Here is a 24751-nt window from a genome sequence, read left to right on the forward strand (position 1 = left end):
CCACTTAAATGGACTGCATTCATATAGCGCTTTTCCATCTGAATCAGATACTCAAAACGCTTTACAATGATGCCTCACATTCATCCATTCACACACACCACTGTCAGAATGCTGCCATGCAAGGTGCACACCTGCACACTTGGAGCAATTGTGTGTTGTGGGGGGGGGGGGGGGATTAAGGACCTTGTCCAAGGGCTCTTAGTGATTTTCCAGTCTGGAAGGGGTGTGAACCAAGGGTCCTCTGGTCTCAGCTCTGCTGCTTAACCGCTAGAGCACCACCTCCCCACCTCTTGAAAGTAATCATGTATCTGCCACAGGTGGGTGAAACATGGGTGTCCCCTTGGCTTGCTCTAGCCATTAGGTCCTCAACACCAAAGCACCTGCATGCTGGATCATGCCAAGAGAAACGCACCACAATGCCCGAAATGTTACAGTTAACGTTGCCTCACAGTGCAAGTAATACTTTTCATCTTAGTCTTTCTCTGTAATCATTAATTAAACACAAAGTCACTTAAGCAGGACCCACAGATCCTCTGAAGTGACCAAAGGCATCTATGTCACCTTAAGTCATTGCTTTGTGTCCCGGTCTCACAAGCATTCAAAGGGACGGGCAGCATCAGGACCCTCAACTAAAGACTTGGACCATCATTCTCCTGCAAACATATCGGCATCGTGAAACGCCTCTGTCATGCTACCTCATAACCACCACAGTGGAGGAAGTAATGTTGGCACTCACCCCTGTGATAATTCTGGGTTTAATATTTACAAGTACACTAAGCTTGATCATGATAGGATGTAAGAAGAGGATTGGAACAAACAACCAGTCTCACATTGAGCATGATATCTTCTCATGCTGATGGAGAGAGAGAGATTCAGCTGTGCACAAATCCACTCTGATCTTCCCCTCTAGTGGATATATAGTATATCAGAGATTGTAACACAGCAGAGGTGATATTTGTGGTGTGTTTTGGGGTTAAAAATATTTCATTGTTCATATTTTGAATACAAGTACATATCATGCATGTGTCAGACCCAGGCTTTAAATGAAAATGACTGAAAACCCTTTTTGTTACCTGTAACTGTGAGATGGTGAGAGGGTAGCGGTAGAGGATCCATATTACATTCTCACTGCAGGGTGGTGTAGTCAGAGAGCCTTCATACACCCAGTAGTCTCTCAGCAGTGGATCTGATGGCAAATTAAACAGTTAAAGTGCATAATGAGTGCAAAAAACATTGACAAAATAGCACCACTCACTCACTCACTCACTCATCTTCAACCGCTTACTTCAATTAAGGGTCACAGGGGCTGGAGCCTATCCCAGCAGTCATAGGGCATGAGGCAGCGTACACCCCGGACAGGACGCCAGTCTGTCACAGGGCCACATATAGACAAACATACACACCTGCACACACACCTACAGACAATTTAAAGTTTCCAATCCACCTAAACTCCATGTGTCTGGATGTGGGAGAAAGCTGGAGCACCCAGAGGGAACCCACACAAACATGGGGAGAACATGGGATCTCCACACACCAAGGCCACAGGTGGGAATCGATCCCATGACCTTCTTGCTGTGAGGCAACAGTGCTAACCACTAAGCCACCGTGCTGCCCAAAATAGCACCAAGAAATCTATATTTAAAACCCTTTGACAGTGTTATAATCACAGATAAGAATAAGAACTTAATCCCAAAGGACATTGTTTTGTCGGAGTGCAGATGTTAAATCACTAATGATGTCTTCGGCCTTTTGCACTGATTCACTCATTTGTTGCTGTTATACAGTTTAGTTAAAGGTACAGTGAAGTTCTAAGTTTCAAATCAGCAACATGCATCTAAAATCTTGAATCCAGATATCGTTGCTATGTTCACTTTCCAGGACGTTCTCATCCCACGTCTGTGTGCAGCATGCAGGGAATGTAACTGTCCAATTTGTTGTTGTACATTTGAGAATGTCACTAAAACTTGCATTTACTGCATTGCAGAAATGCAGTGAGATTAAACATGCATTCTATTCATAGCCTCAACCATCATGGAAGTACAACAAGTATAGCAGGATTATCTCAGATTTTTACAGAAATACTTCTTCCATGCATGGCAATTATTTCTTTTGGCAGCTCCTAGCAGTTCAGGTATGGATAAGCATGATAATTTGGCACAAAGTTTACATCGGATGTCCTTCCTCATGCCAGTCAATATGTATATGAAGAAGGAACCCAGTGTTTGGGAGGGAGGCATGATCTGCATATTGATTTAGCACAAATTTTATTCTAGATTCCCTTCTGTATGCAACACCAGATGAACATGGAGAACAGGCAACAGGTGGCCCCATGCCAGAGACATTCTAAAGGTCTCTGGCACCTTCCTTCATGTATACCCTACACACACACATATCAAAAATTGTTTTGGGGACTGTCGTGATATCATCAGGATGATCTTATAATGAAAACCGATCAGCTGATTGATACACACTTTAGATCACCTCTCTGGAGCTATTGGTTGCAGCGATATTTTGGAAAAAGTGTTTTTCATACAATTATGACAATATTTCATGGCATTTTTATGTAACTCAACATTTCATTAGAAATGGCTTACTGACTGATCTAAGCTTGACATCCTCTCTTTTCCCTATTGATTGCTGAGACATCTCGGTATCTGTGTTTTTCGGACAATATTTATTACTTTCACCTTGACCATATTTTTGATTACTTTTGCCTTGACGTTTGACCAATCTGCTCCAAAAAAATTTCCATCTTGAGACACCAACTCAAGGAATATTCCTACCAATTCTGGCTAAAAGCTACTCATCCTTTTCCAAATTCTTTTGTACAAAGACATTGCTACCCTGTGCTATCACTACCATGCAGGGCAACTAAAAGAAATGAGACACCCAGAAATTAAGTCAAGTCAAGTTGTAGGTCCTGGATGCCAACCACACAGGCAGATAACCAGTCCATCCCCACCTCTCTAAAATAACCACCTATCTGCTGCAGCTAGATGAAGAGTGGGCATCCCCTTGGCCTTCTCCAACCACTGGGGTTCTCAGCACTCAGGCCTATGTGCTAGCTCATGCACTCAGAAGCGAGCCACATGGCAAAAAATAAAGAGGCTGGTTTATTTTCAAAATGAATGTTGTGGGGTTAGGGTTTCCCCTTTCCATAAATGTGTATTTTAGCCTCAAAATATCAGAGCATGCCATCACAGCTTTGACTGAATTAAATATGAGCTAACACTTAACTCAGATTTAGTTTGTCTTAAGACTGAATGAATGACATATAGTGCAGGCTGCCGTCTTAATCCAACACCATGGCACGATTTAAAAACAAACTATTTTAATTTGCTACAAGGCTTCACATATTGATGATGAAATCCAAGTTGTCTGGTACTCACCGGGTAACAGGGTGTTGGGGTTGAAACACGGGATGACTTTGCGCTTGCCCTGAAAAAAACAAAACACAATTACACAGTTCCTGGTTCTACATAAAATTCCCCATAATGACAATGTGAGAAAAGTTTTTTTGGGGGGATTTTTGCAAATTTCTTAAAAATAAAAAAACTAAGAAACTACATGCACATAAGTATTCACATTCTTTGCCATGAAGCTCAAAATTGAGCTCAGGTGCATCCTGTTTCTGCTGATCATCCTTGAGATGTTTCTACAACTTAAATGGAGTCCACCTGGGGTAAATTCAGTTGATTGGACATGATCTGGAAAGGCACACACCTGTCTACATATAATGTCTCATAGTTGACAGTGCATGTCAGAGCACAAACCAAATATGAAGTCAAAGGAATTGTCTGTAGACCAGATATATATATATATATATATATATATATATATATATATATATTTGCAAAAATTTCAAAAAATGTTTTTCATGTTGTCATTATGGGGTGTTGTGAGCAAAATCTTGAGGGAAAAATTAATGTACTCCATTTTGGAATAAGGTATAACATAAGAAAATGTGGAAAAAGTGAAGCGCTGTGAATACTTTCCGGATGCACTGTAACAGAATGTTGTCTGATCTTCTGGTACTGATCTCACCTTGTATTGTAGGTCCTGTAAAACTTCAGTGACGGCCTTCAAACCCAGATGCTCTTTACCAATCTAACACAGCACAGTCTGTGAATCAGTATCTGGTCAGATGGTGGTGGTCGGTGACAACAGTAACTGGGTCAAAAATATCACTAGATCTGAGTGTCATTATAAGAGCTGTCAAAAGAGGACATGTGAGGTTAATTCCAATCAGAGTGAGGCCTCAGGTGGTCACAATTGTCTGGAATGAAATGACAACCAGATGACTAGCCAGTGCTTTCTCTGATAAGATGTGATGAAGTAAGGTCACATCTCAGAGTTTGACTGACTGGATTAAGCAGATATAAACACAAGAGTCACACAATTTCAGCAGGTGTGTTTCAGATGAATGTTTGTTGAGGAGCCATGAGTGAAGATGTACTAAACTGCCCTCCAATTAAGTCTTCAAAGGAGTCACAATTTGCAGAATTTTCCTTTGTTTCCCTGTGAAGACCTCACGACCAGCTCTACAGTGAAGGCCAAAATCTCCAGTTTCCTGAAAACCTTCTCAAAGATCTGCTATTTTGTCTTGTTGACAAAATTTTGTTGCTCACCTGCACAAAAAGAGCAATAATGAGGACTCCATTCTTCTTCCCCAGAGCATCCTCGAAGTTGTTAAACAGAGTGCTGTTCCAGTGGATCAGATGAAGCTGCAGACAAACAAAAGAACACAAGCTGTGTTTGAGAAGGGAACAGGTGTAATGAACAGTAAAAGAGCGAGGAGTCACCAGCTGGCGGTGACTGGAAGCTTTCATTTCAGGATCTGATGTCATGGTTAAATTTAGTGAAGATAAGATGTTAAAATGTCGATACACAATATGATATCAGATCATATTCAAAGCAGGATTAGTCACTGGGCAACTGTCAATTCACTCACAATGTCAAATTTTCACTGTCATCAAAGGCTCAAGATTAGCTGTATTACATTTGGCTAACTGCAATTTTTGTGAGAAATATTCAATATAAAATGAACTTTTGCTTTAGTGGAACAATGATACATTCATAGAACGTAAGCTCACAGCTGTTGGTACTCTCGGAGTGGTGCATGGTTCAAATTATGGGGTGTACTGAGGGGTGTGACCGCTCTGAGCATTCTTTTTCAGGAAGCTGTCCTTGGTGGAACTGAATTACAGTGATGGTAACTGGGAGCTCCTTGCCATCAAATTGGCATTGAAGGAGTGAAGACACTGGCTTGACGGCGCCATTCAACGTTTTGCTGTTTGGATCGACTGCTAAAACCTTCAGTGTCACAAATCTGCCTGCAGGTTGTATTTTTTGCAGGCCAAGTGGCCGCGATTATTTACAAGATTCATTTTCATACTGTCTTATTGACTTTGCTCTCCTAATTGTAAGCCCGATGCCTTTTCACATTGGTACTCTTACAGAAATTCACCCAATGACATTTGTACCATTTTAACCCCACCAGTGTCTTGGAGGTGGTGTCTTGTGAGGTTGAACAGCTGTGAAACATGCACAGATTCCAGAGGATTTCCCACCTCGCCACGTTTGTGCATGACATACTTCACTCCCAAGTCCTTCAGTGGGGGGCACATTTCAAATCTGGTTTGTCATCCTGAAGTTGCTGGGACAAATAGCTTTATCTAGCAATTCTTTTGGTGGCCCACCTTGGCCAAATATGCTTGAATTCATAGCAGCATGTTGCACAAAGCAAGACTTCTAACCCTCCTCCCCCCGGCCACTCTCCTTCAACCACTCTGAGTTCTTCATTATCCCTGGTTTTACATCTCAGTTGAGTTTGTTATTGGGCTGCTTCCTTCTTACTGTTGTTGACTGGTTCTTGAAGATGGTAAATTTTGTTCTCATGCCCAAATTGCCTTTGTCACAAGAAACTACAGAAGCTGCACTTCAGCACATTTTCCATCTGATTGGATTCCACACTGACATTGTTTCTGACTGGGGCGGAGTTTTGCTTCTGTCAGCTTGTCTTCTGGGTACCTCCCACCAACACGATCAGGTTTTGGAAAAGGTGTCGAGATGCCTAATTGCTAAGCAGCCATTGTTGTGTGCAGACAGTTTGGTTTGCATTAAGGATGCCCATAACTCCCTCTTGGTCTCCTGCACCAGGTTGCCACCTTTCTGCTGCAGATTTGGCAACAACCTCTTTGTTTTAATCATTGGAAGAGAATGTGGCGATCCCCTCCACTCATGCTTAGGTTTGTCATTGCCACCTCACATGGCATAGAGCAGAGGTCTCAAACTGAGTCCAGAAAGGGCCAAGAAGGTGCAGATTTTCTTTGCAACCACCCACTCCACCAGGTGATTTAACTGATTAACTGATTCCATCTGCTCAAAGTGATGTTAATCAGTGAAATCACTTGGTGGAGTGGTTGGTTGCAAAGAAAACCTGCACCTTCTTGGCCCTTTCTGGAATCAGTTTAAGAGCTCTGGCATAGAGCAATGCTGCTTCTGTCATCGCTGGAGTACTAAGCTTCAGCCAGCAAATGTTGGTCAGTTGCTCCTCATTACAAGGTTGGGCAACATGTATAACTTTCGACAGAGTACCTGCCCCTTTGGGTACTGTGCCTGAAGCTTGACCTTCATTTTATTGGTCCTCTCCCCCTTTTCCAAGGTCTTGACTTCTACTACAGTACATTAGGCGCTGCCCAAATTTGGGGACTTGCCCTGTTTTGGAACATCTGAACACTCATAACTAACCAATGCTGACACCAACATACACTTATTATACATCAAAATGTCAAGAGACGTCTCCTCTACAAAAGTATCCACTTCAAACACATATCAACTAACCACAGCTGAAACGCCAAGCAAATAAAGACATAAATCAGAATTCATTTTTTGGGGGGAAAAAAAACAAACTCATTTACTCCTACCAAGTATTATTTACTTTCAATTTTTTTGCATCCAAAACATCCCCTAGAACTTGTCTTTTAGCTGATCCAAACTTTTGCGTTTTTGACCTTGTACAAGCTGAGAGATAAATCATAATGTATGGGTATGTGATTTTGGTGAAATAGGCTCTAGGGCTTAAGGGGTTAAGCCTCTCCTGGCTGGGCACCATTGGGGTAAGGAACATCAGTGCTTGGTTGACTGTGACAGTTATGACAACTTTGGGTGCCAGCCACTAATACTGTATTTCTTTGTTTTTTTTTTAAATATTTTATTGAATTTTGCATTAACAGAATAATCAAACAAAGCACAGATCTTACCAAATAAAGTGCATGGTTACATCAATACACATTGGATCACATTGTCATTTGTATTACGATCCTGTCAAAGGAAGACATTTAACACCCTATGACTTGGATGCAAAGACAAAGTGTGGGCGTCATTTCTGCAATAGATCAACAAGGTCGCTGGGAAGATGATCAAGAAGGGGCTACCATATTTTATAAAAGAGGCTGCTGTTAAGTTTTAAAATTGCACTGCAGCGTTCCTAGGAAGCACCTTAAGTGCTTCTCTGTACCATTGAGTAACAGAGAAGTCTCCCCTGAATCGTAATGGAACAGAACACATTATCTTGCTCGAAGCAAAAGTTTACACATTAAAGTCTGCTGTCCAGTTCACAGAGACACAGACGCCCTGTAGGTTCCCCATCGAAGAACCAACCAATGAGCCTATACAGCAGATTTGACAGCAAGTTATTATTTCCTCCACCTGAAGATGTTTCCTACAAATAACTTTTGGACTGTGAAAAAACGTATCACAGAATATAAAATAAGTGTAATGTGAGGTGGCTACAGTATCTTTGATCTTATCTTATCTTTGATCTTCTGATGTAATGCAGAAGGGAATCAACAATATTCAGTCAGTTCAAATGTCCACCTGATGCGGAAGTCAGCTTATGATGTAATGATGGTGAGATTATGCTCTGCGTGCATTTTACTTATTGTAGTCTGTAGTCTGTATTGTAGTTTTTCCTGTGTTGCTGCAACCATGTAAAGGTCACTCAGGTCCTGTCTTCTACCTGATACAAAGCAGCATGTGTCGTTGCCAGTTTCCATAATATTCCATCATTTTATCCATTACTGACATCTTCTTGCTCAGCACACATGTTCTTTAAATGACTAGTGCACTTAGGCTCATTTTTGTACCCATGGGTGTGGTTGTTAAAATGTGCTGTTGTGGTTGTATAAAATGTGTGTTCAAACTCCGTACTGGTGGATTGCTACTGCAAGAAAGCAGAAAGTGTTTGTCCCATCGACCAATAAAATGTTAACCTAAAGTCAGACACAGTTTTCCTGCTGATTATATGGAGCAATATTCAGATGTGGTTTACATATGTGGGTTCATAATGCATGTACACTCTCCTTGTATTCACAGTGAAACTCAACTAAAAACAATCATTCAACAAAAAAGTAAACACTAATATTAAAGTACAAGACATCACCTTACTGCTTCACTGCTTCACCTCAGGGAGCTTTGGTGGCTGCTATCCACTCGTGCTTTGACACATTGGTACAAATCCATTAACTTGACAGAAAACCTCTCACTTGCATCCACCTGTTGCATAGCAGTTTGCCAGTTGCTGGCTGTTAAAGGGAATAGTATGACAATCTGATTGATATACTTCACGTTTTGCTCCAAAACACACCCATGATTAATTAAGTAAACAAATGCAAACCATGTTGCATCTTTCATTCATTCATTCGTCTTCTACCGCTTACTCCAATTAAGGGTCGCGGGGGGCTGGAGCCTATCCCAGCAGTCATAGAGCGTGAGGCGGGGTATCTTTCAATGAAGTAAATTATTGTCCATCTTTTGTACTTTGTGCTCTGCGACTTACTTTCACTCCAGTTACCCACCATCTAAATAGCAAGGTGTAGTCGGATACGGCCCCTCATACACTTGCACTATGCTATTTACACTGTGCCATACAGATCTTCGGGCTTAGAATCAGCGTTCCTCACCTTCTTTGTAAATCTTTGTAACACAACTACACGTGCCACAATTTTTAATTCTTTTTATTTTTTGAGTGTCTTGGTGTGGTGTCTCCAGGCTCCAGCACTCACAGTCCCCACTCGTAGCTTCACATATGTATGTGAATGCTCTGCATACCTCCATAGGAAAAGCCTTGAAGTTGACGGTGTGCTCTGAACCTCTCTGGTTTTCTTTGCCCCAGTGGAATCGAACTTCATGAAGCTCATATTCATTATCACTAGGCAACGGTCCCCCTGTAACCACTGACAACAACACAGGAAACCCAAAGCAATCAGTTAATAAGAACAGAGTGAAAGTGAGACAGATGGGTCATTTACTGTACTTGTGCTTCATTTTCACTGCAAATTTGTTGTTGTACTTCCTCCAAAAACACATCTGCCAAGCATTACTAAACATGCAGTCAGTATTTTCTGACATCCACACACAGAGTGGTGTGTGTTGATGTGACGTCTGAGTCACCTGATTTGGACTTGAGAACGATGCGGACAGTGTGTCCATCATTGATGACCTCACAGTCTCGACACACCACGTAGTTTGGAGATAAGCTGGTGTCCAGGAGGGACGGCTCATACTGAGCCTCCCTGGAGTTCAAATTAATGGGAGACTGGTATTCCCCATTGGCTGCTGGGAAATGGAGTCCCCATTCTACACCTGGGAGACAAAAATGTATGATAACATCTTCAGAAATGTCTGTGTCCACTTCAATTAAAAAAAGATGCCTTCATGGCTCAAATTTGGAGGCTCACTGGTCCTCAGCTGTATCTACCAGCACCCACAATTCCAGAGCTGAATATGCTTTAGTTTATATGTTTTTACCTTACATACAGAATTTTTTTCATACTCACTGTCTCGATTACTGCCTGTCTCCATTAATCCCATTTGTTAACTCCAGGAAAAATCATATACTACAAGTATATTCTAAATCATGATGAATACTCCAGTGATAACAGGTTAACTTTGTGTTTAATTCTGTATAAATCTTGTATTAGATGTGTGGTTTGTTTGTTGATTGTTTTGAGTTCACTGTATTTGCTGTGGTAACAGTTTCAATTTCCTGCCTTCACCTTCTTAGCTGCTACTGAGTCTTTACCATTTAAAGAAAGTGTTTTGTGACTGTCAATCATTATTTTAATCCAGTTACATTTTTTCCACAAATCTGATTGGTTAATCGTGTGAGATTTCAGACTGTATAATATTGGGGCAACGGTGGCAAAATATTCGACCGTTTCACATTTGGATGTATTACTCCCCACCCTGAATGGTGTTCTGATGAGATTGCGCACTCATGCGTAATATTGTCGTGATGTAGAACTGTCAATTTCTGCAACGAGATGCACAATTCAACAGAACACCGGCTGTGCGCGCTGCTAGCTGTTAGCACTGTTAACTGAGAGCGAGAGAAAATCACATATCGACGTCAACACCGAAATGGATGAATTAAGCTACCATACAAAAGTATTGATGTGAATTCTGATACAGAATTACCATTTCACATTTGATGGATTTTCACATTTGATGGATTACTCTGCGCCCTGACCGCTGTTGGAGCGACGCTGCCTCACAGTAAACCTCGCCGACCAAATTACCTACAGAAAAATAAACCGTGCAAAGATGGAATTGGATTAGAAAGGAAATAACCCCCTTGTGTCTGATGATTTGTGGATGTTCATGCTGTTACACGGTCGCAAATATCAGTTTTATCCTTTAGCCAGTAAAACGCGTTGCGGGTAAAGCTCAATTCGCGACCGTATAACCAGCATGAATGTCCACAAATCATCAGACACAACAGGGTTATTCCCTAATTATAATATCATCTTTCACATGGATCCAACATTGCATGTAGGGATATTTTTACATTTACATACTTTCATACATACAGTGGCTTGCAAAAGTATTTGGCCCCTTGGTATTTCACACATTTTAATTTGTTTATGGCGTTTCAAATACAAAAAGCAAATCAGGCTTCTTAATATAAAATTTTCTAAAATTATCTTCCTTAGACTCAAACTGAAAACAAATCTCTACAACTTGATATAAATTAATTCATCTGAACCTCAAAGTACCCTGCAATGACACCTCACATTCATCCATTCACACACACACTGATGTGAAGGTGCTGTTATGCAAGGCACTCAACTACACACAGGGAGCAACTTGGGGATTATAGACCTAACCCGAGATTATCCTGTCCATCCATCCATCCATTTTCTTCTGTTTCATCCGAGATTGGGCCTCCTCCCGATGGGACGTGCCCGGAACACCTCTCCAGTGAGGCGTCCAGGGGGCATCCGAAAAAGATGCCCGAGCCACCTCAGCTGGCTCTTTTCGACGTGGAGGAGCAGCGGCTCGACTCCGAGCTCCTCGTGAGTGACCGAGCTCCTCACCCTATCTCTAAGGGAGCGCCCAGCCACCCTGCGGAGGAAACTCATCTTAGCCGCTTGTACTCGCGATCTTGTTCTTTCGGTCATGAGTCAAATCTCATGACCATAGGTGAGGGTCGGAACGTAGATCGATCGGTAAATCGAGAGCTTTGCCCCCCTGCTCAGAGCGGCAAAGAGCAGGGGGGATTATCCTGTATGAAAGGGATTTCTCTGTCTGAGGTACAGATGACATCACACAAGGCTGACAGCTGGGCACCACAGGGTGCTGGATTGACCATGAGATGCCGTGCAGAAACACTGCAGGTTTCTTTTGGAATGTACTCCTACATGATGATGTGATGGATGGGTGTTGGACCTGCATCCCAGGGTGCTGGATGACCCCCTGCCAGTGACTGTGTGCTCATCTCAATAATGCACTTTGTTTTGATGCTAATCTGTGTTTTTTCTGTTTCCTGTTTCTTCAGCTTGGTAAAAACTTTGTAAAAACCTTATAACTTTTAGAATGGCCTAAGCAGTGGGTCACCCCTCTGAATCTGGTCTACTTGAGGTTTCTTCCTCAACATCATATGAGGGAGTTTTTCCTTACCACTGTTGCCTGTGGGCTTGCTCTGGGGGTTGGTAAGGTTAGACTTTACTCGTATGAAGCGCAGCGTTGTTGTGATTTGGCGCAATATAAATGAAATTAATTGACATTGAATTTGAACTGAGGATCTTCTGGTCTCAAGCCTACCTCGAGGCCATCACCTCTTTTGCATCTCATTACTTTGCATTATTTCCAATACAATGCATGTTGACTCAAAAGGCCACTGATTTTTTTTATTTGCCACTTAAATTCCCCTCAAATTCTGTTGCTGTTTTGGTAAATTGTCTGCAGGAAGTAAAAACTTGGTTGGCCCAAAACTTTTTAATTCTCAATGAGAAAAAACTGAAATTGTTGCTTTTGGTCTATATTGTCTGCTGGCTCAACTGATGTGCTTGGTCCTTTGTCTCCCTATGTACATGACTCTGCTAGAAACTTGGGGGTAATTTTTGACAGCTCCTTTAAAATGGACAAGCAAATTAATTCTGTGGTTAAGGCCAGTTTTTACCAACTCAGAATCTTAAGTAAGGACCTACCTTCCAGCTTGTGTTTTTGAGCGAGTTATTCATTTGTTCAGAACATCCTCTTTAGATTATTGTAACTCGCTCTACTGTGGGCTGGACCAGTCCTCTCAAAAGCATCTGCAGCAAGTCCAGAATGCTGTTGCACGACTGCTCACAGGGACGAGGAAGCGGGAGCATATTACTTGCCTCACTCCATTGGCTCCCGATCGCATTTAGGATTGATTTCAAGATTGTGTTGTTTGTGTTTAAGTGTTTAAATGGGTCGGCTCCTGAATATATTTCCGAGCTTTTGATTCTGTATGTACCAGTCACATCAGTGAGGTCTGAAAACCAGCGTTTATTAAATGTGCCCAGATCTCGATTAAACACTCGATGTGATCGGGCCTTTTCGGTGGCTGCGTCCAAACATTTACAAATCAGAGCTGCTCCAACTGTAGAGTCTTTTAAATCTGCTCTTAAGACCTATCTTTTTGCTTTGGCAATTTAAGATGGATGTGTCTGTTTTTTTCTTTTTTTTTTTTACTTGTCTTTTGTTTATTTGGATTTTAATTGCCCTGTTTTTTGCAATGTTTTTGATATTGTTTTTTTTTTTTTTTTTTTTTTTTTACATGTGAAGCACTTTGGGCAGCTGGTGTTGTTGAAAATGTGCTATATAAATAAAACTGACAATGACATTAAAATCTTGTGAACACTGATGCACCAGATCAATTTAATAAAAAAGAAAAATCAACTTTTAGCCATATATTCTATAGATGTATCTGCTTTTCACAGCGCAAACCCTGCGTGACCTCACAATTTAAGATAGTAATCACAGGAAGATTAATGATGTTCACTACAATACGAAATATAGGCTGAAATGTACAACAGAATGGGAACATAAAACCACAATGGCTAGAAAATTGTGTTGCAAATTATGGCAAAATTCTGACTTACGTGGTCTCAAGCCCCAGGGTATGTGGACAATGCAAGATTAAGAAGTAAAAGTCTTTTTTGTACACAATATTGCTGGTAAAACAACAAACAAATAAATAAAAAAACATACATTACTTCATATAATATTCAACCATGAAGGGGATACAATAAAATAAATTTAACATGATACTGTTTTTATTACATTTCCTACCCCAAACCAATACATTTTACTTTATATTAACTTGAAAGTCTTGCTTCATTTTTTAAAAAATCATCCTTGAGATGATTCATTTTTAAAACAAGGTGTCATCTCTTTATAAGGAACGCAGATGTGGCTTGACTCAAACTTTAGAACTGAGTTAATAGATTTGACATAACAGGACAAACAGGGAATTTATTACTTGGCTGTTGGTGTGCAAATACAGCTATTATTGTTGCTAAGTAGCAAGTGCTTTTCTTGCTAAATGTCAAAATGTTTGCTGTGAAAATTACCTCCTGTGTGATTGAATAGAATAATAGTGTGACCCAGTGGTGTAGTCTACGTGGAACGCAGGTATACGCCGTCTACTCACCTAAAACGACCGGGAATTTCCGTCTACCCACTTCAAATTGCCCCGGGGAACGTGACGGTGTAAATAAAATAAGCGCTTATTGACTGTAATTTTATTTTCTCCCTTTAAAAGACAGCCATCAGGCGTCCATCACTGCAGAGTGCACAAAATGTCCCACCCCCGCTCGCTCTGCTAGATAAGAGTTTTAATTGGCTCATAGAGAGATGGGGCGGGGCTACCAGCTAATCAGCGCGAAAGCCGCACACAAACAAGAAGAATGCTGAAGTATCGATGGTGATTATTACCCGAAAAAATGAAAAGAAAACAGGCCCCGGTTTTAGATTTTTTTTTCCCCCCAAAACGTCCACCTGCTGCTTCAGGGCCGATTGATGAAGTTTGCACCCTGAGTGGAGGAGATAAACCTGGCGCTGTCTGCATTTCTGGTAAGTGGGCTAGCCTACGACAGCTAGTTTTTTTGTTCACTAAGCTAATGGGCCTTTCGCAGGGAATACGTCAGGCGCGTCAAAAACGGTCTAAAAGCATTATTTTCAATGAGACGCGTTGGCTTTTAGATGCTGACGGGAGCGCACATTGCCGCTTGTCGGCAGGCTGACGTAGACAAAGTTCAAGCCAATCCAACTTTCTGAGCCGTGACGTACCTTTGCGTTGTCCAATAGGAACGACGCGTCGGGCCAAAACACGGAAGACTAGTGGCAGAAACAGAAACCACTGATCTGTACAAAATGGGTCGGTGTAGAAATAAACCACTGATCTGTACAAAACAAACGTGTCACAGGACTGCTCATTTATGGAGCAGTTTTATGAAGAAAAATCCTTGGAAATGTTTTTTGTTGTTGTTTGTTACCTCAGAATTTCTGATTACTGTTAAAAAAGTTTAAAATACTTGTAATTAAAATAGCTAAATAAATCAATAAATGGTTCTTTAGAAATCTTTCATCTGTAAATTAAAACCACCTGTTATTTCAGATTAGATAATTTCTTGTTTAACATAAGGAACCTCTGACATTTATTTTTATACAAAATAACATGGAAATTTGTACATTTTTTTAAGTTTGGTACATTATTTATATCTCATTTCAACCAGAAAAACACACCGTAAATAAATACAAATGTTTATTATAAATGCAACAGGAAATAATTTAACAATGACTGCAGTGATTGTAAAGTAGGATTTCTGTGACATTAACCTCTTGATGAATTTTTTTAATGCTCATTTCAACTTGTAATTTTTACAAAATATGTGATTGCCTTTAATGTTGTTATCAGCACAGAGTCATTTCTAAAATATGAATTTGAGCACAATAAGTGGAGAGCTTCTACTTGTGCAAATGTCTTTTGACTTTGATTCGTGGACATTTTTAATGATCCGTTCATTTATTGTTAAAATATAAAATGAAACAGCTTTTAAAAAATAATAGAGTTTTGCCGGTAATCTACAGATGTCTCTTGAGCTTGAGTCCCGTTGGCTGTTGGATAGTGTAGTTTTAAAATGACTGGAATTGGTAAGTGGCATACTCCCAGTAGTTGCATGGTTGTCTTAGTTAGTTAGTTGGTTGTCTTCATACTATACTTTTGTGCCACTGATTTGGCCTACAATGTTTTTGTCATGGGTTGAAAAGGTTTCTGCAAAGTAAAGCATCTACCATATTTTCATTGTATGTGAATTTTCTGGGAGCTAGCTTCTGTCCTTCAGCCTAGCTGCTGTTTTAATGGAACTTAAGGTATACTAATACTAGCTTGTTTATACTGGGTAGGTTTCCTTATGGACCACAAAGCCTACAGGTTCCAGTCCCCCGTCTGGACCTGTTGATGGACTGTCAATTTCAACAGAGATTGTGGTAGGAGGCGTGAGGCTCTGCAGCCAGTGCATGCTGATGTAGACAGGTGTGTTCTGTTTTGTTTTTGTTTATGCGTCTAAACTGTCCACAAACAACGTGGGGCCATGCAGATTATATGAAGGGTGAATCTTGCAGCTGCTGAATTTGACAGTACAGGCTCATATCCGATACTAAATAGAGGGAGGAAAAGTGAACTCTTGCAATATACTTAGTTGGGAGGAAATAATCTGCTCCTTATTATTGTTAAGAGAACTTTTCTTTCTTAATAACAAGGAGTCACAGTCACTTTTTTTTTTGAGTGACTGTGACTTAAAGTTGTCTTATTTACTGTTAATGCACAGTAGCTTGCATATGATACTTTTGGCTGGATTTAAACATTGTTTATTCGTGGTTTATGACCTAATTAAATTTCTTTGTTAAATTAGGTTTTCAGATGCCAAAAAATAAATGTATTTGATCTTTGTATTTTTTAATCACTCTTTTAGATTTACTGTTGTATACTGTATTTTGCAATTGGTGCAAATTACTTACTTACATTCTGACACATTTCTCACATTTATAGTGGCAAATATAGAATATAAATGATCAGATGGAAAGTTGGTGGTGGTGTTAAAAATGTTAATAACCGGGGCGCAATGCATGGGTTTGATGACGGGCAAAAACACAGTCTACCCACTTCAAAAATGTAGACTACACCACTGGTGTGACCTTCTTGGTGTGGCACTGAATAAACACACTGTATCTTTATATTACATCATATTAAAATCACACCATCTGTTCAAATGCAAGCTAGCAGCTGGTCTGTACTGGTTAGCATTAGCTTCTTTTAATTAGTCTTGCTACTGAGGGTGGAAAACAAATGTGTAAAATGTGTGTCACGGCCCTTTAGGAATTGAAGATACAATTACGTATTTTCACATGCAAAGTCAGAACTTCACAGAGGCATGTTCTATCTATGTGGTCGCTAGCATTTGTTTGTAGAAGCAGATTTCACCACAGATCTTGTCTTTATTTCCTCTCAACATTGTTTCTGGAAGATAACTAGTCTGTTTGCTGCACAACTTAGCAAACAGTGATGTCATGACAAAAATAACAAAGCCATTAGCACGCTATTAGCATGCTTTAAGTTGATAAACTGAGCAACTACACTGAAGATCACTAAAGGTTCCAATAAGTTCAACCTTTATTTAACATAGTGTATGACAACAGACAAAAACCAGACAAAGAAATTATCCAAGCCATGTTCAACAAACAGACACTCCTAATTGAAAACAAAAGTAAAAGTAAACAAAAGATATTAGTGTGCCTCACCTTTAAACAGGTTTTACTTTTAAGTAAATGTTTCAATAACATGTCAGGGGTGCACTTTGTTCCAGTGCGGAAGGTTCCCGGTTCAAGACCACCCCTGCCCATTCTCCAAGTAATGCAACGTTGCCTCAGAAAGGGCATCCGGCATATTGGACCTCTTGGTATTTCACATTTTTCAATTTGTTTATGTCATTTTATATACAAAAACTAATTTGGGCTTCTCAATATAAACACATCTAAAATGATCTTCCTTAAACTTAAACTCAAAACAAATCTCTACAACTTGATATAAATTAAATAAAAATATAAAAGTCAAGATGATAGGTTGCATTAGTTATGGTCCCCTTTGGTATAATGCATGTAAATCATCAATTTTATTGCCAGTTTTCTTCAGACAGCTTTTTTAGGCCTAATCTACATGCATCATCTTCTCCAGCCACAAGGCTGTATGGAGGGCAGTTCCTGTGTGTGTGTGTGTTTCACAAATGCTGATGTTTTCTCCTTGGCCTTGTATTTTTATTTTTTAAATTCTGGCCATTACACAAGTAATACTTAAAAACCAAATAAATCAAATTCGAATCAGGTTGTCATTCTCAGAAAAGACAAAAATGTGAGTAAACACAAATTTGATACATTGTAATTTTTTGGTTTTTGATTGAATGATGGAAGAAGAAAATACATTTGTAACTAACTTGTTTTTGTGCTTTAGCCAAAGAAACACTGTAGAAAATAGTGCTGATATAGACTCACACGCTCAGTGAGACTCATTTCACAAGTATCGTCTTCAGACTCGTCCAATAAAACAAACTCAGCCATTTAGCAGACAGAACACACAGATCTCACTGCCACATTCCCTCTTTCCACGGCAACCAGAACCCTGACAACAAACTCCTGAAGTGTCTCTGGGCAGCTACAAAGCAAGAGAGAGTGAGTGTGTGTGTGTGTGTGTGTGTGTGTGTGTGTGTGTGTGTGTGTGTGTGTGTGTGTGAGAGAGAGAGAGAGCGAGGCTGTGGAAAGTTCTGGAAGTGAGACACCAGAGGTACAAACAAACTAGAGGGGGCACTAATGGAGTGCATAGCTGTGTGACAGAGCAAACAAGCCTCAAAATAGACAAGACAGACAGACAGACCAGGGTCATATAGTGGTTCAAAAGAATATCAAACTTGAAGTGTCCAAATATTTCCATTTGATTTAACATCTAATGGGAGATCCCACCCGTATTTCATTCAAGTAACGACATTATAAACACTTCATCAACATCAACACTTATTCATGTTGGTCTTAGGACGGTCTTGTTGGATATTATGTTTCATGGCTAATTTGTTTGTGATATGAATCATAATATGATTTGCTAATAACTTGCTAATACCCTCAAATCTTATAATGATAATAATACTAATAATATTGACGATGATAATAATAATAGTATCCTCATATTTCCTCTGGAGCGCCATGGGACATACTGTTCATCTGCTTATGAATTTCTCCACTGTGAGATCAATAAAGTCTTATCACGCTACACTGACAAACACAGTTTTACTTTTACACATAATGTTTATATAACAACGCAAGAAGCACACCGCACATACATTTCAGATATTAAATGTAACATGTTTCATGCAAACACATATAACTTTACTGATTCATGCTGAGGGTAGTGACCCACCCATCTAGGGGTGTGGCTGGAGTGCAGGGGGATAAAAGGCAGGAAGGGGGGCAGAGTTGTGCAGCCTGCAGGCCGAATCGGCACCTTCCTGTCCAGGAAAGATTTCTATCAATACAACATTTAAAACTGAAGTCCGTTATCTGTGGTTTCTGTGTGTTTTTAATTTGCCACCCACGACACCCGGAAAATTTACAATTCACAATCTAACAGTCTACCACTGCTGATTTTTGGCCCCAGTTTCAAAATAGCTGTAATCACATATAATTATTTTTAAGCTGTAGCCAAAATTTGCATGTAATCACAGTTACCTACTGCTGTATATCCGATTACATATGATTGTAACCAATTATTGACGAGTCCACACATTCCAATCCCAGTATGCATCAGTGTGTGCGTGCGCAAAAGTGCCACTACTTTCGCGTTTTGCACACACTTTTCCCAAAAGCTAAAAGTTCTTTGTTAACATCTAAACAATGTGTTTTGTTTGTTGGTTTCATGTTCTGGAGGAAGATCAGAAGGAGGCTTCTGCTCAGAGAACGGGAGGTCACGATTACTACATATTGTATCTCATTGTCCACCTACAGTACTTTCACACAAAATTTCCTCCAAACTTCACCAATTAAATCGAATTATTCACTTTTTTTGGATAATGACATTTTTTAAACATGTTTCAAACTTGGCAGCATGGTGACTTAGTGGTTAGCACTGTTGCCTGACAGCAAGAAGGTCATGGGTTCGATTCCCACCTGTGGCCTTTCTGTGTGGAGTTTGCATGTTCTCTGTGTTTACGTGGGTTCTCTCTGGGTGTTCCGCCTTCTTCCCACATTTAAAGACATGTAGGTTAGGTGAAGTGGAAACATTATAATTGCCCAGGTCTCCCTTGCAAAAGAGGTCTCAATTAATCTCAGTGTTCTACAATGCGACCTTTACCACCTACTATACCCGATATCTCTTCTCTCCCAACCCCCCCAAAATGGTTGACAATCGATTATCAAATATTGGCACTGGGAGACTACCGTTAGATCTTTAACAGCCTGGCTAACAATGAATGTAGGAAATAGTTAGCTAGCAATTGTTAGTCTAAACAATGTACCCAGTATAGCCTAGCTTGTTTACTGCGGCATTAGCAATTATCAGGTTCTACTGGCAAAGCAGGCAGGACACAATTGCAGGACGTGGACAAACAGCTCTGTATAATTGAGGCGTTTACTTGATTCGTAAGGAAAGGGGTCGGTACACAAAAAGGCAGTCCAAAAAGAGCAACAGTAACACAATCATCAGGCAAGGCCGAGGTCCGGATACACAGAAACACGATGAGGCAGTCAAGGCAAGAAACACGAGAATCAGAGCTAGAAAGAGGCACAAGGCACATCGATCAGGCGAGGAATACAGGCACACAGTGCGGTATATAAAGCCTCAGGTAATGAGCAGCAAATCAGGGACAGGTGTGAGGAAACTTCCAGAGACAGGGCGTGTCCAGCACAGAGGGAAACGCCCCGCATGCCGAACCAAGAGAAGAAGGGGAGCAAGACAGGGAAAACACAAGCAGAAAAGCAGTGCCAGAGACAGACAGATACAAAAGCAACAAACCAACCCACACACAAAGTCCAAATCCTGACAGTACCCACACCTCAAGGGCCGGCCCCCGACGGCCCAGGAGCAGCAGGATGAGCAGCATGAAAGGCACAAATGAGACCGGGGTCCAGGACAAAATGGGAGGGAACCCAGGACCGCTCCTCTGGGCCATAGCCCTCCCAAGCCACCAAATACTGAACCCCGCGACCCCGGCGACAGGAAGCGAGAAGGTGCCGCACCGTAAAGACAGGCCCCCCGCCCACGAATCGGGCGATGGCGGGGGACCGGCAGGCGGACACAACGGGCTGGAGAGAACGGGCTTCAATTGGTTGACATGAAACGTAGGATGAATTTTCATGGACCTTGGGAGATGGAGACGGACAGAATGTTGTGTGGGTCGCCAGAAGAGGAGGTACTGCTGGCCCACCACCAGAGGGCGCCCTGCCTGAAGTGCGGGCTTCAGGCACGAGAGGGCGCTGCCGCCACGGACACAGCCGGGAGTGACAGCTGTCTCTCGTTATTTCCTGACAGCTGTCACTCATTCTTCATCATCTCACTCCATAAAACCCAGACGTCATCTCCATCTCATCGCCGAGATATCGTACTTCTATGGAGGTAACTCTCTCTGCCTGTATTAATTGATTCCAAGAGCTATTGTGTTGCAGCTGTCAACCAGAAGACCGGCGTGGGTCGCAACTGTTTTGTCCTACGTCCCGTCAGATAAGTGTTTGAGACAGGAGCTGCACGAGTGTGTTAGAGGTGGAGGTGGCATTCCCACCGTTGTTGTTACGGGGTGTACACACACCCACACTTGACTGTCTTTGCTCTTTACCAGCAGTACCAGATCCGACAGTCGGGGACGGTGATCACCTGGGAATTCGGGACTTGGCGGCTCCAGTATTCACCAGGTTCGGTGGCGGCGGAAATCGTGCGGTTCCGGCTCTTCTCAGGACAGACGTCTTCTATCCTTGAGCCTGCCCACACGTCACCTTTGTGGATTGACTGTTATCAGATTCTGAGATTGTCTGTGTATTCGTTGTGCACCTTCACAACATTAAATTGTTACTTTTTTGGCTCATCTATTGACCGTTCATTTGCGCCCCCTGTTGTGGGTCCGTGTCACTACACTTTCACAACACAGAAATGGGGTTAATGATTTTGGTAATGGGGAATGGGCCCACGAACCTGGGACCCATTTTCCGGGGCATACCACGTAGTGACAGGTGTCGAGTGGACAGCCAAACCCGCTGACCCGGGGCGTAGGAAGGTGCCGCTGACCGTCTACGGTCTGCAACGGTCTTGTAGGCCCGTGAGGACCACAGCAGAGCTTTCCGGGCCTGCTCCCAGGTCCGTCGGCACCACAAAATGAGTCCCAAAGCAGAAGGAACGGGGGAACGTAGACCTGTGGAGGGAAAAAGAGATGACTGATGACCAAATACTACATGGAATGGGGAGAAACCAGAGGCAGAAGTAGGCAAACTGTTGTGAGCTAGTTCTATCCATGGAAGCTGAGTAGACCATGAGGCGGGATACTGGGAAGCCAGGATCCACAACCCCTTTTCTAACTCCTGGTTTAGGTGCTCGGCTTGACCGTTCGCTTGCGGGTGATAACCGGATGTGAGGCTGGACGAGACCCCGAGAAGACGGCAGTATTCCCTCCAGAACTGTGAGATAAATTGAGGTCCCCGGTCCGAAACAATGTCTTGAGGGAATCCATGCAATTTAAAAACATGAGTCAAAAGGGTTTCAGCAGTCTTCCGGGCCGAAGGAAGGCGAGGCAGCGGCACAAAATGGACCATTTTAGATAAACGGTCTACAACAGTCATAATCACAGAATTGCCCCTAGAGGGCGGCAGACCCTTCACAAAATCAACAGAGATGTGAGTCCATGGCTGAACCGGAACAGGCAGAGGCAGAAGTGCGCCCGCAGGTGGGCGTGTAGATGTTTTATGCATGGCACAAACAGTACAAGCATTAACATATTCCTTGACATCCGATAACATGTTAGGCCACCAAAATGTCTGCATTAACACAAACATAGTCCGTTGTATGCCCGGATGACAAGAAAATGGCTATCATGCCCCCAGCGGATAACCTCCCCCCTCAGAGAGACCGGCACGAACAAAATGTCTACGGGGCATTCAGGCGGAACCGGAGTGTTCCCCTGCATTGACTGAATTTTGGCCTCAATATCCCATGTGAGAGCCGAGATGAAGCACGACTCAGGAAGTATGGTTTCAGGAATTGAGGTGGAAACTGAGGTGTCCCCAAGATGGGACAGCGCCTCAGGTTTCCCGTTTTTGGTTCCTGGGTGGTATGACAGCACAAAATTAAACCTACTAAAGAATATGGCCCATCTGGCCTGACGGGCATTGAGCTGTTTTGCCGTACGAAGGTATGCTAAGTTCTTGTGGTCTGTCCAGACTAAAAAAGGCAACTGTGCCCCCTCCAGCCAGTGGCGCCACTCCTCCAAGGCCACTTTCACTGTCAGCAGTTCACGGTCTCCGATGCTGTAATTTCGCTCAGCTGCCGTGAATTTTTTGGACAGGAAAGCACAGGGATGAAGTTTATTGTCACCGGGTTTAGTTTGAGAGAGGATTACCCCGGTACCTGTGTGTGATGCATCAACTTCAACCACGAACTGCCGGGCAGGGTCTGGAAGGAGCAACACGGGAGCCATTGTAAAGCGATGTTTTAGGTTCCAAAATGCCTCCTCACACTCCGGGGTCCAAATAAAAGACCGAAGGGAGGAGGTAATTTCATGCAGAGGAGCCGTGATGGTACTGAAGTTACGGATAAATTTACAATAAAAATTAGCAAAACCAAGGAACCTCTAGACATCTTTGCGGCAGGTAGGGACCTTCCAGTCTCGCACCGCTGTAACCTTAGTTGGGTCCATCTGTATCTTCCCCTCCGAAATCATAAACCCCAAGAAAGATACAGTGGAACTCGCATTTTTCTGCTTTAACAAATAAATGGTTCTGTAACAGGGTCTGTAGAACCACCCGGATTTGTTGCACGTGAGTCTCCTAGATCAGGTGAGTATATGAGGATGTCATCTAAGTACACAAAGACACACTTATTAAGGTACGCACGGAGTACATCATTAACTAGGTTTTGAAATACTGCCGGTGCGTTAGTCAGCCCGAACGGCATTACTAAATATTCGTAGTGGCCAGATGGTGTATTGAAGGTCATTTTCCATTCATCTCCTGCACGAATACGAACCAGGTGGTACGCGTTCCTTAAATCCAATTTGGTAAACACCTTAGCTCCTTCTAACAACTCGAAGGTGGAGGAGATAAGCAGCAATGGATATCTGTTCTTTACCGTGATATCATTGAGACCCCTATAATCAATACAGGGATGAAGGGTCTTGTCTTACTTCTCCACAAAGAAAAATCCTGCCCCGGCGGGTGAGGAAGAGGGATGGATTAGACCAGCCGCAAGAGACTCCTGAATATATGTGTTCATGGCTAAACGCTCCGCTGCCGAGAGCGAAAATAATTTTCCTCGGGGGGTGTTGCCCCCGGGAGGGGTTCTATGGTGCAGTCGTATTCATGATGGGGTGGAAGAGATGTAGCTTTGGCTTTGTTGAACACCTCTGCAAGATCATGATAACAGGAAGGGACCCCCTCTAGATCTGACTTATTTACACCAGAACTGGCAACAGGCTTAATCAGGCAAGTATTGTTACAAGCAGGTCCCCAGGACTCTATTTTACCCAGGGACCAATCAAGACTGGGTTTATGGCGTTGTAGCCAGAATTACAGAGTGAGTCATCTTATCGAAAATATGGAAACTGATTAGTTCTGAATGATTCTCTGAAATATTCATGCGAACTGACTGGGTGCGAAATGTGATTTGTCCCAAATCTCTGCCATCCACAGCGTGGACCACCAGTGGCCGTGAGAGCCGATATAATTTAAGGTGGAGGGACCTGGCAAGAGAGGACAACATGAAGTTAGAATGGGCTCCAGAATCAATGAACACAGGGCTGGTTAATGTGGTAAACTCAGATGTGAATGTAGCTGATAAAATGTTCCTGGAGACAGGATTGACTGAACTCTGACTCACCCGTAATACCGCTTTCGGCCGCACTGGTGGACCCCTCACAGGACAGACAGTAATAACATGACCCAGTTGTCCACAGTAATAACACAGTCCTTCCACTCGGCGTCGCTCGCGTTCCTCGGTAGAGAGGCGAGCCCTCCCCACCTGTATGGGCTCTTCGGCCACACCAGCCGTGGCGGGGCTTCCCAAGTGACTGAAAGAGGCGCGGTCAGATGGAAAGACGTGCCGGGGAGGTGGATGATGGGTGTCCCGATGCGGACGGTCGGACAGACGGCAATCGGTCCGGATAGCCAGTGCAATTAGCTCGTCGAGAATTTCAGGCAGATC

The 24751-nt window shown here is 42.3% G+C and overlaps 1 protein-coding gene across 2 annotated transcripts in view; it reads right to left on the minus strand.

Annotated features, from left to right (window-relative positions):
- The window catches only part of ca8 (carbonic anhydrase VIII), a 50494-nt gene that overhangs the window by 20113 nt on the left and 5630 nt on the right, over positions 1-24751 (minus strand). For both annotated transcript variants that reach the window (XR_004564059.1, XM_034183128.1), the window contains exons 2-7: positions 9454-9645; positions 9112-9236; positions 4629-4724; positions 4045-4107; positions 3390-3438; positions 1074-1186 (exon numbers count right to left, since the gene is read on the minus strand). Coding sequence is in view for 1 of the 2 variants with exons in the window: in XM_034183128.1 (XP_034039019.1) it covers positions 1074-1186; positions 3390-3438; positions 4045-4107; positions 4629-4724; positions 9112-9236; positions 9454-9645 (638 nt within the window). In the remaining variant the exon portion in view is untranslated. The remainder of the gene's footprint in view (positions 1-1073; positions 1187-3389; positions 3439-4044; positions 4108-4628; positions 4725-9111; positions 9237-9453; positions 9646-24751) is intronic.

This window comes from Thalassophryne amazonica, chromosome 12, assembly GCF_902500255.1.
Source record: "Thalassophryne amazonica chromosome 12, fThaAma1.1, whole genome shotgun sequence".
NCBI lineage: Eukaryota > Metazoa > Chordata > Actinopteri > Batrachoidiformes > Batrachoididae > Thalassophryne > Thalassophryne amazonica.